Source organism: Solanum verrucosum, unplaced genomic scaffold (assembly GCF_900185275.1).
Source record: "Solanum verrucosum unplaced genomic scaffold, falcon-dt-bn FXZP01000115.1, whole genome shotgun sequence".
Taxonomy (NCBI): Eukaryota; Viridiplantae; Streptophyta; class Magnoliopsida; order Solanales; family Solanaceae; genus Solanum; species Solanum verrucosum.
The window spans coordinates 2921558-2931350 of record NW_026020680.1 but is presented as its reverse complement, the minus strand read 5'-3'; the positions used below and the strand labels follow the sequence as shown (position 1 = coordinate 2931350).

The 9793-nt window shown below is 35.5% G+C and overlaps 2 protein-coding genes across 2 annotated transcripts in view; both read right to left on the bottom strand.

The window, feature by feature from the left end:
• The window catches only part of LOC125812279 (F-box/kelch-repeat protein At3g06240-like), a 36755-nt gene extending 32781 nt beyond the window's left edge, over positions 1–3974 (bottom strand). Inside the window, exon 1 of the mRNA XM_049491789.1 lies at positions 3249–3974. Coding sequence (XP_049347746.1) covers positions 3249–3974 — 726 coding nt within the window. The remainder of the gene's footprint in view (positions 1–3248) is intronic.
• A 4720-nt stretch (positions 3975–8694) lies between these two features.
• On the bottom strand, positions 8695–9793 carry LOC125812231 (uncharacterized). The gene is made up of 2 exons (XM_049491757.1): positions 9456–9793; positions 8695–9225 (listed from the first exon to the last, which is right to left on the bottom strand). The coding sequence occupies exons 1-2, from the start codon at positions 9758–9760 to the stop codon at positions 8850–8852; spliced, it is 681 nt and encodes a 226-aa protein (XP_049347714.1). The 5' UTR covers positions 9761–9793; the 3' UTR covers positions 8695–8849.

The window sequence follows — 9793 nt, the reverse complement described above, 5'->3', positions numbered from 1 at the left end:
GAGATGATATTTGTGCTTTGTATTGAATATTTGTAGGTGTAGTTGCTAATTTCAGATTTGGATACTGTGTTAGATATAAACAACATTTGGGTTTTTGATTTATGTCTTGTGTTTTTTTATTTAGTTGAATACTATCTGATTATGAATCGAGTCCTTGATTATCTAATTAATCTCATGCTTTAATTGATTTCTTGTTCTCAAAAAAGGCTGGGGTAATTAATCCTAAAACAGAATCTCCCCTAAACAGTGATTACTCAAGGAACATCAAAGGTGGATAGCCTAAGGATCTGGGTGTCCAGATCAATCTTGTTCATGTTTTGCTTCTTGCTGAGAATATTCTAAAGTGGTTTATACATGTTAATTGTGTTAGGATTTGAATTTTCTATTACGATATTCTTTAACTCGTCATAAGTTACAAAAGTATATTTTATGAGTTTGCAAATGCTCTAAAACACACGGAAATAACTTAAAATTTTAAATTGAAGTGTTTAAACTTTTTTTTTAATAACCGGGAAATTCGTTTGTGACCCGCCGCCCTTTGGACCAATCACAGCCTTCTAAGCTCGGTGGATAATGGGCCCGCCCCTCTACCCTTCTCCACTTAAAAACCGGGCAACGCTTTGCATGGTGTGGGGTTTGAACCTGCGACCTAAGCCACAAATCCTCCACCTTTTGCCACGAGCTAGACCTTGGGGGGATGTTTAAACTTTTTTATACATTAATATGAGTAAGAAAATAAATATTTCCGTATTGTTAAAGCTAATAGTGGAAGGTTGTTTATTTAGCATGTCTACATTAGGAAATATACATAGTTGAATAAGAGCAAATTTAGAAAATATACAAATACAATAAAAGAAAAAAAATTATCCCAAAAACTATCATCAATTTACATATTAACTTTGCTAAAACATATATCACAATAAATTTTTTCCAATGATTCAGTAAAATAAATTATACTAAAAAATATGTCATCTGCAATTACATTAGTTACAAATTTTGACAAAGCTACAATGAACAAAAAAAGAATTTAATTAATATTATGATTTGGGTCAAATCCTACCAAATAAGGGATCATCATAAATATTTTTACTTTTTTGTTATTGAGTTCATTTTTCATCAAATAATATAATAATTCTATCTCTATAAATACATCTTTAAAACAAAGACTCAACATCACATTTTTTTACATTCTCAAATCAAAAGTTTAGCCATGAGAAGACCTAATGGCCGCAAAAAAATTGAAATTGCGAGAATACAAAATCAAACCAACTTACAAGTGACATTCTCAAAAAGACGTGCTGGCCTATTTAAAAAGGCAAGTGAGCTCTCTACTTTGTGCGGTGCTAATGTTGCTATTGTAGCTTTTTCTCCCAGCAACAAAGTATACGCATGTGGACACCCTTCCGTCGAGTCAATTGTGGATAAATTTGTCAGAGAGAATCCTCCACCTGATACTGATGATCCTAACCCCATCATTGTAGCTCATCAAAATGCCAATATTGATGAGATCAATGAAAAGCTGAACAAGTTGGAGAGATCACTCGAAAGAGAAAGAAAACATGGACAAGCACTTCAAGCATTGAGGACAGAACCTTCAAATGAAAAACTTAGCTTTTATGACCTTAAGATCTTGTGCGAGTCCTTGGAGGCTGCGGATAAAAAAGTTGAAAAACTAGCAAGCCAACTTATGGAGTGTGGTATTGAATTTCCATATCAAACCATTGGAAGTGCGCTCGCTCCTTTAAGAGCTAGGGAAAGCACTTCGTCCGATTCCGGCGAAGGGTCATCTAGATCCGATGAATAGATTTTTCTTGCTTTATTTAAAGTTCAATAACTTAATTTGGTATTTATAGAGTTAAGTATGTCATATCGATGATTAAGTTTTTATCTTAATTTTATCTTTCAATATGTTCATCATGGAATGGAATAAGCTTTTATTTTGGTACTTTATTCATTTGAATTACTTTGTCTTACTTTTTTTTGGTCCATTTAAAAAAGAATGTCTTTTTACAACACTTAGTTTATAATTTTCACATATCATGTTTAAAACCATAAGAACCGCTAACCAACAGGTTTTCCACTTCTTGTTTATGGTTACCTTCCTAAGTAATAACTACTACCTAATATCGATCTAAAGAGTTTTTGTTGTCATAGATCTTGATAATTATACATTAAAGGAGATACACTACATAATTTGTCCCCTGTATTTTAGAGAATCTACCCAGCAGTTTTAAAATGTTACATGTATGCAATACTAAGATTAAAAATTTTCACATCCAAATACTCTATCCACTCAACAAAGTACCCAGATCCAAACATTGTTTTCGTTGTAAGATACTGATTTCTATCAATCCCATTCAATTGAAGGAATTCAAAAACTGTGAATTCTCAATTCTCTATGACGTCAGAATGATAGTGAACCAAGACATGAAGTGTAATGCAAAAGCACGCCTTGTTTCTGGAAACTTCATGCAGTGCAAGATGAACAAGGAACAGCTTGAACTAAGAGGAAGCAGATTAATTCCTGTGCAAGCACGAATCTGGTTGTATGTGGCATTACAATAAACTGATGTAAATCCATGAAATGCTGTTGTTTACACTTTAGGCTACTGGTTCATAGACTATATTTTCTAACATGATAGCAACTTGAGAAAAAGAAAACCAGCAATACAGTACTGTTGAAATTGCAAGCATAGATATCCTTGAAAGTACTGTTGAAATTGCAAGCATAGATATCCTAGATAAAAGAAAATACAGAGGCTTTTGAATAATCTAAAGGAGATGGACGATAAAGGTGGATAATACAGAGGAACATGTTCCTGTAATACCTGTATACAACATCATCTTGTGCATCACACAAGACATGAACCCTCAGTTTCGTTGCCAAAGTAAGGAGAGACAAGGCTGTCAACAAAAGTTCGAGCTTCATACGTAACAGGATTTACATCAATCAACAGATCCTTACGCCGATTCTCTTTCAGATTGTAGACAACCCATTCTTCGTCGACTTCCAATAAAACATCATCCTCATCAGTAATGGAACACAATAGCGTACTAAGAGAATCATCCAAACTCGGTTCTATAATCTCAAATTTGGTCCAAGACTCCTTAACCCCATACTCTTTCATGATCCAAAATGTAACTGTGTTTATGTCTCGGGGTAAACTGGTAGATATACAAAGACACCCTTTAAGTGTTGCAAGATTACACATAAAGCAATTATCCTGAAGATCAATAGGTCCTGGTACCTCCAAGAATTTATCAACACTTAAATCAAAAGCAGCAATTGCAGTTGAATATTCAACAGTTCTACAAGCCAACCAATGCAAAGCCCCATTAACCAAAACCCCAGAAGCACGGTCAGTAAGTGAATGATCATAAGGAGAAACCCCAAGTGTCTCCCAATGACCCTTTCTCACAGAGTACAAATCCACATAAGTATTAGACATAAATTCATTATTCGTATCACGATAGGAAAGAGAAACCACCTTATAATCATCACTAACAATATCATACCCTAAACCATACATGTAACAGCTAGTTTTCGGAGGAAGAGCCCAATCAAAAACAGGAAATTTATGGTATTCTAAGGTAGTTGGGTTGATCAAAAATTGAACATTATCCCTATCAATCACTAAGACCAACCCATTACAAGACCCAGCTACAGAAATCCAGTTATGTGTGAGGTGCTGAAAATTAACCTTTGTTGAAATGCTATCGATGGATTCATCTTCGAGGATGTCGTGGATAAGCGTGATAGTATGAAGTTCGCTACGCCAAGTGACGATAATGAGTTTCTCTTCTTGTGTATGGACGTGGAGGTTGAAGTGAAGTTTGATGAATTGTGGGTGTGAGAGAAAATTGCGCCAGTGCTTTGATAGGCACCTACACCGCCCAATGGACTTTACAGGGAGGCGGTAGAATATTTCACTTATGAGTTCTTCGGGTAGGTATTTACCTATGCTCATCGCCATTGTTGGATTTTGGAGGATTTTGGAGGATTATGTAGGGTATTTGCTCCACCTCTGATTTCAAAGAAAATGGAGGACGTGAAAGGGTCAGTTTTCCCCAATAATTTTGCACACTAGTGAAATTACGTGCGCTTGCACATTTTTCACTTTTTTGACACTGAAAAGTTTTTTTACTCTGTTTGGTAATGAAACAAAATTTAAAAATAATTTTTATTTTTATTTCATGGACACAATCAAATATTACTTTCATTTTTAAAAAGAAAAAACTTTCCAGGGTCAAAACTATTAACACGTTGCCTTTTTCAATCAATAAATTAGGTTCTACAACAAGGCAATTCACAAAGCACAACTATTAACACGTTGCCTTTTTCATTAATCAATTTTTCATTCATTAAGATTAATCAAGTAGAACAATTGAACTCTTTACTTCATTCTCATTACTCCCCTACACACATAATAAAGGGAAATACAAGATTCTACAAGTTTTACATGGTTTAAAAAAGTTTACTTGTGTAACACCTCGAACTTTGAAAAAGCTAAATAGAATTTTGTGCAAATCACCCATCAATTTTTAGTTATGGGTCAACTACGATCATATATTTTAGCACATGAAGATATAGGTGGCTCATGACCTATCAAATTGAAGGTCTTGAGTCCTTTTTCCAACGCCGCCAAGTTTGCTAAATTTTGAGCTCCGAGTAAAAGGTTATGGTTGTTTGAGTAAGCCTCACCATTTAAGGCATTCCACTCGTTTTAGGAAAGGGTATTTTGGTCTTTTCCTTTTCCCACTAGGCTTAGCACATTTTTCCTGACTCAATTAAGGGATCTAATCAGATTCTAAATCACCTATTCACGTTCCTAGACATCAGGGATTTAGAGCGAGGTTTCAAGAGGAGAAAAGGGCTAAGTTCAAGCGTTCTTCAAGATTTGTGGTTTCGGCAAGAATATCGTTCTTTCCAGGTATGTAAGGCTTCTCATAGTGTTGGACTTGTTCGTCCTCACACCATACATCTAATTCATCCATGAATTCGTCCATGAAATTGTTATATTAAGAGATTTTTGAGTAGTTCTTGATTTTAGTTTCATTCTTTAATCATTGAGGCTTTGAGTTTCTTGTGTTGAGGATCTTGAGTATGAGTTGTGATTTCTTAAAAGGGATTGTATGAAATTTTTCATGTAATCGTGTTGGTTTGAGAATTAAGAAGAGTTTAGGAGAAATCTCCCAATTTTAAATGAGTTTGAAGCCTAATTTAACAAAATATCGTCAGGTTCGCTAGGGAGGGGTTGGGGAGCCGCGTCAATAGTGCGCTCGAAACAAGCCCAGTACTTTGGGGTCTAAGGCAGCGCGCCAGCAGTGCTCCCGGATCCAACCCAATACTTTGGGTCTAGCGCCCTGCGTCTGCAATACGCCCGAAATTCACTGGGCCAGTTCTTCCTTGCTTAGTCAGGCGTGTATCTACGTTTCACCTCTCTATATTAACTACTAAAGACTCCTTTTACCTTTGAGAATTCCTTCATGTTCTAATTACATGTCCTAATTTACAAATCAAAATCTAAAGTGAGTTTAAGAGGAAAGTTCAAGAAGTTCTTTTTGAGTGTTTTGAGAATCTTTTGTAACCAACTATAATTTGAACTAAGTTTTTTTGAGAAAGTAAAAATGAGTAATGAGGACAGTTGTATTCATAATCGAGAAATAATAGAAGGAAACTAAGTACTTCCAAATGTAACAATTTTACATTGAGAAAGAGGAACTTTGATTTCTAAAGAAAGAGTTTATGAGTTCGACATATTTCACTATCTCTTTAAAAGAGTTATTTTGAGTAAGTACCTCAAATTGAGAAAGAGTTATGTTTTATACATTTGAGCATGAGTTATATATTATTGGAAGTAGTATTGAGCACCGATATGGGGATGAGTTCAGACAACTCACATTCTTCATAAATCATGTAGCCAACATGGGTAAAAGATCGTATTTTTTAGACGACTCCTTTTTGCTTTTAAGCATAGCTATAGGGTAGTTCTAACAGTGTGGGCGAGACGTTGTATCATCAACCACTAAGGCATGACCAAGGCCACTCCCACTAGTCGTCTAAGGCTTCACGATCCGTGAAGTGGCTCGTGTGGAGGAGCCAATTTGGGGCAGCCTTAAGGAGGCTACTACCCCACCTCCACGAGTGGCACCACGACTCGTGGTGACCACCACTGGTCGTAAAGGCCATCGTGGTCATGGGGCAGTGCCTTGGCAAGGCTTGGGCATTCTTGCCCCTTGCCCCTTTGCCCTTGTCCCTAACCCTTCTTCCTCGACGTACGTTTATCTCTAATTTAGCCTACTAGTTTCCGGGGTGTTACGATAAGAGTAAAGAGTAACTTATTGTATTTGTATACATATCTTTGAGTTAGTATCTTTTATTTATGAAGCTTTAAACGTGTCATATTTTGTTATTGCTTTGTATTGTGTTGAGTTGAGGTGGGTATTTCTTCTAGCCTTGTCAGTTCAATTATCTATTGCATTCAGTTCTCTTTACATGCTTGTACATTCTATGTACTGAGGTCATTCGACTTGCATCTTTTCATGATGTAGATACAGGTGCCCAAGGTCATCAATAGGCGCTTCGTTGATACCTCTTGAAATCCAGCTAGCTTTGGTGAGCCTCATTGCTTTCCGGAGGGCTTCACACGTATTTCTTGCTTTGTTAAGTTGTCATGGGTTCTTTCCCGACATCTATCTTAGAGGTTTCATAGGTAGTAGAGGTTGAAGAGCCTATGATTATTTCCCCTTCTTGTTGAGACAGTTGATTGTAACTTAATAAGTATTTTCAGATGTTCCTTTGAGTTGAGTTTTTGTTTTAGACTTTAAATTTTAATTATGTATTTGAAATTTCCATTTTGCTTGAGTAAGTCTTCCGCTAAGTAGTTAGCCAGGCCAAGGGTTCGTTTGGGGATCAGCGATGGTTCTCGAGTGCCGGCCACGTCTAGGGTGTAGACTTGGGACGTGACAAGTTGCTTCAATTCAATCAAAAGTCAATCCAAGACTTGAGCATTTCCTTTTCGAACAACGTCCAAAGTCACACAATCTAATCCTACCAAGTAATCACAATAAGATTTCGAAAATAACAATACTCATACCAACGAGATTGTCGAAAGTCCAATCCGAGCATCTGAACCCCGAATGTTGACCAAACTCAACCCAAAGGCTAAAATTCACAAACTTTCAACTTAGGACCTCAAATCTTCTAGACCAATTTCCACATTTCGGAACTGATGGAATCTACATAATTCTATTTCTGAGACTCGAAACTTCAAAAGACACCAAAAATCCCTTTTTAACAACTTTAACCTTTCAACTTCCAAAAATTTCATAATTCACAACTTATAAATCAAAACTCGAAACCAAATTCAAAATTCAATCATAAATAACCCGGGGTCGATATCGGGAGGGGTATAACGGTAATTTTATGAAGAATTCCAAATATGACATTTGTGTCATTACAAGTCTTCAACAGAGGCGAACCCACATGTATAGGTAGGGTGCACGTGTATCTGCTCACTTCAGAAAAAAAACATGTGTATATATGTATATATCTTTTGAGAAACTAGAATATAACTAACTGTGCACCTATAGAGAGCTTAGAAGTGCACCTTGGGACATTGGTTTAAGCCAATGCACCCACCCGCACGACCACTACGAGACCAGGGGCCAGTCCCGGCTAAAACTCCATTTCACTGTTCTATTATAATTTTCGAATTTAAAGGGCTTATTTTAATTGTAACATCAAAATTGCTAGATAGGAAATTTATACTCGTGACAATCCAGTATAATAAACCTACTTAACCATTGAGCTATCTCACTCAATTGTTTTTCAATTTTTTTAATAAAGTTAAAGTCTACACATTATCTTAAAGACTTTAAAATTCATATTATAGCAAAGTAAAGTTTAAGTATTAGCTTAGAGCTTATGCATGATCAATATATTGTATTTCATTTTTTTTAGTATTATTCAAGTTATTAGTGGTCAATTGAATTCGACATTTTCCTTAATCGTTATTGAAAATTTTTTCAACGCCTAAATTATAATAATATTGATATATTAGCGCGCAATCTTGAAATTCTAGATTCGTTTCTAATAATATGTATAGATAATTAGTTCCACGAAATACACTAGAAGCAACAGCTATTGCTGCCTATTTCTCTACTAGACTAAGAAATTTGTGGGATGAGTATGATGTGCAGTGTGCTACTTCCTAGCAATGGATGAGTACCATCTTTACTCTTTCCTTTTTTTAACACAGTACGAATAAATAATTAAAGTCGACCGTCTATTTTTTAAAGGCAAATTATATTTTTATTATCTAATTTCACTTGATTATTCAACATTCTGTTAAACTTTAACCAACGATTCTACTTGGCCAATTCACAATTTTACTAACTCTTAAGAAATTTAATAATCTAATTTTTTCATAATGTTCATTTATGTTGTTTACAAAAGAGCAGAGTTTTTACTTACAAATTGAAAAAAAGAAATCATAAACTAAACCAAATACTTGAAGAATTTAAAGAGAGCTTACTGCTTCTATACTAAACCGAAATTTTCAGCGTAACACAAATAAATATTTTTAACATTAACCAATTTAAACTAACTACCAAATCATAAATAATTTCAACAAAAATATACTTGGATGCTTGCACTAGAATTGCTTACTTTAATTAGTCACGCGAATGAAATAACTTGTAGTAATGCTTATTTTTATTAATATTATTATTATTGTTACTACAATATCTTCAACAAGAGTACAAGACCATAACACAAATACGTGTAATATTGGTACAAAGGCAATAGATGATGTTTCTCATTTTCGATTTAATTTGGATTTCTTAAGTTATGCCCCAAATTTAGCCTTGTAATCACTCCAAAGTTGATCAACCGTCTTCCCTAGTAAGTCAACAAAGAACTGATCACTATAGCCATTTCTCATTTTCTTGTTAAGTTCTGCCACGAACCCATTTCTCAAACTGTTGCAGTAATCAAGAAATTGAGCGGTTACATCGTAGCCTTGGTCCCAACGATTGCCCTGGCCAGGTTTCACCCAGTGGCTTGGCCCAAGACCAGCTTTGAGCCTCACATAATCAGCAATTCCTTCAATTAATCCTCCGGGAGCCCCACCGTTCCCATTCCACTGCCATACATGAGTGGCTTCGTGGTATAATACTCCAGTGATCTCTCTCCTAACATCTCCAGAGTAACCTTGGATGTACCTGCAAATGCATATTTAACATTTGAGTATAACGAGTACTATTACTTAATTATATATATACATATATATTTCATATGTCACAATATATATGACTCACAATCTCAAAAAGAATGATACATTTTTATATATATGTTATTGTTTGTTTGTTTGTTTTTTGGGAGGGGGAGGGGTATGTATTTGGAGTTTAAGACGTGCATTCACTGGTTATTTATTAAATCAATTTATGCGTACCTTGCACTAACATGAATCTCATTGTTGCTAGCGTAAGCTACTCCGTCCATGTCATCTACAAACATGCTTACTTTTGGAACATTTTTGCGGTCAGCCGGAGAATTCTGTTGGAAGATGTTCCATATGAAGGAAGTGGCAGCTACGAGTGTTTGCTGACTATATTGAGCTCCGATATCTCGGTCGAAACGGGCACCACCAGCGGTGTTTGCAGCCGTATTGGTGACAGAGTAATCTACCGCATCGATTTTTTGGGTGAATATTACCAAGACAAATAAAGAAGAAATGAAGAAAATGTTATTAGCCATTGCTTGTTTGCTATGTTAGTGATATGGTATTAT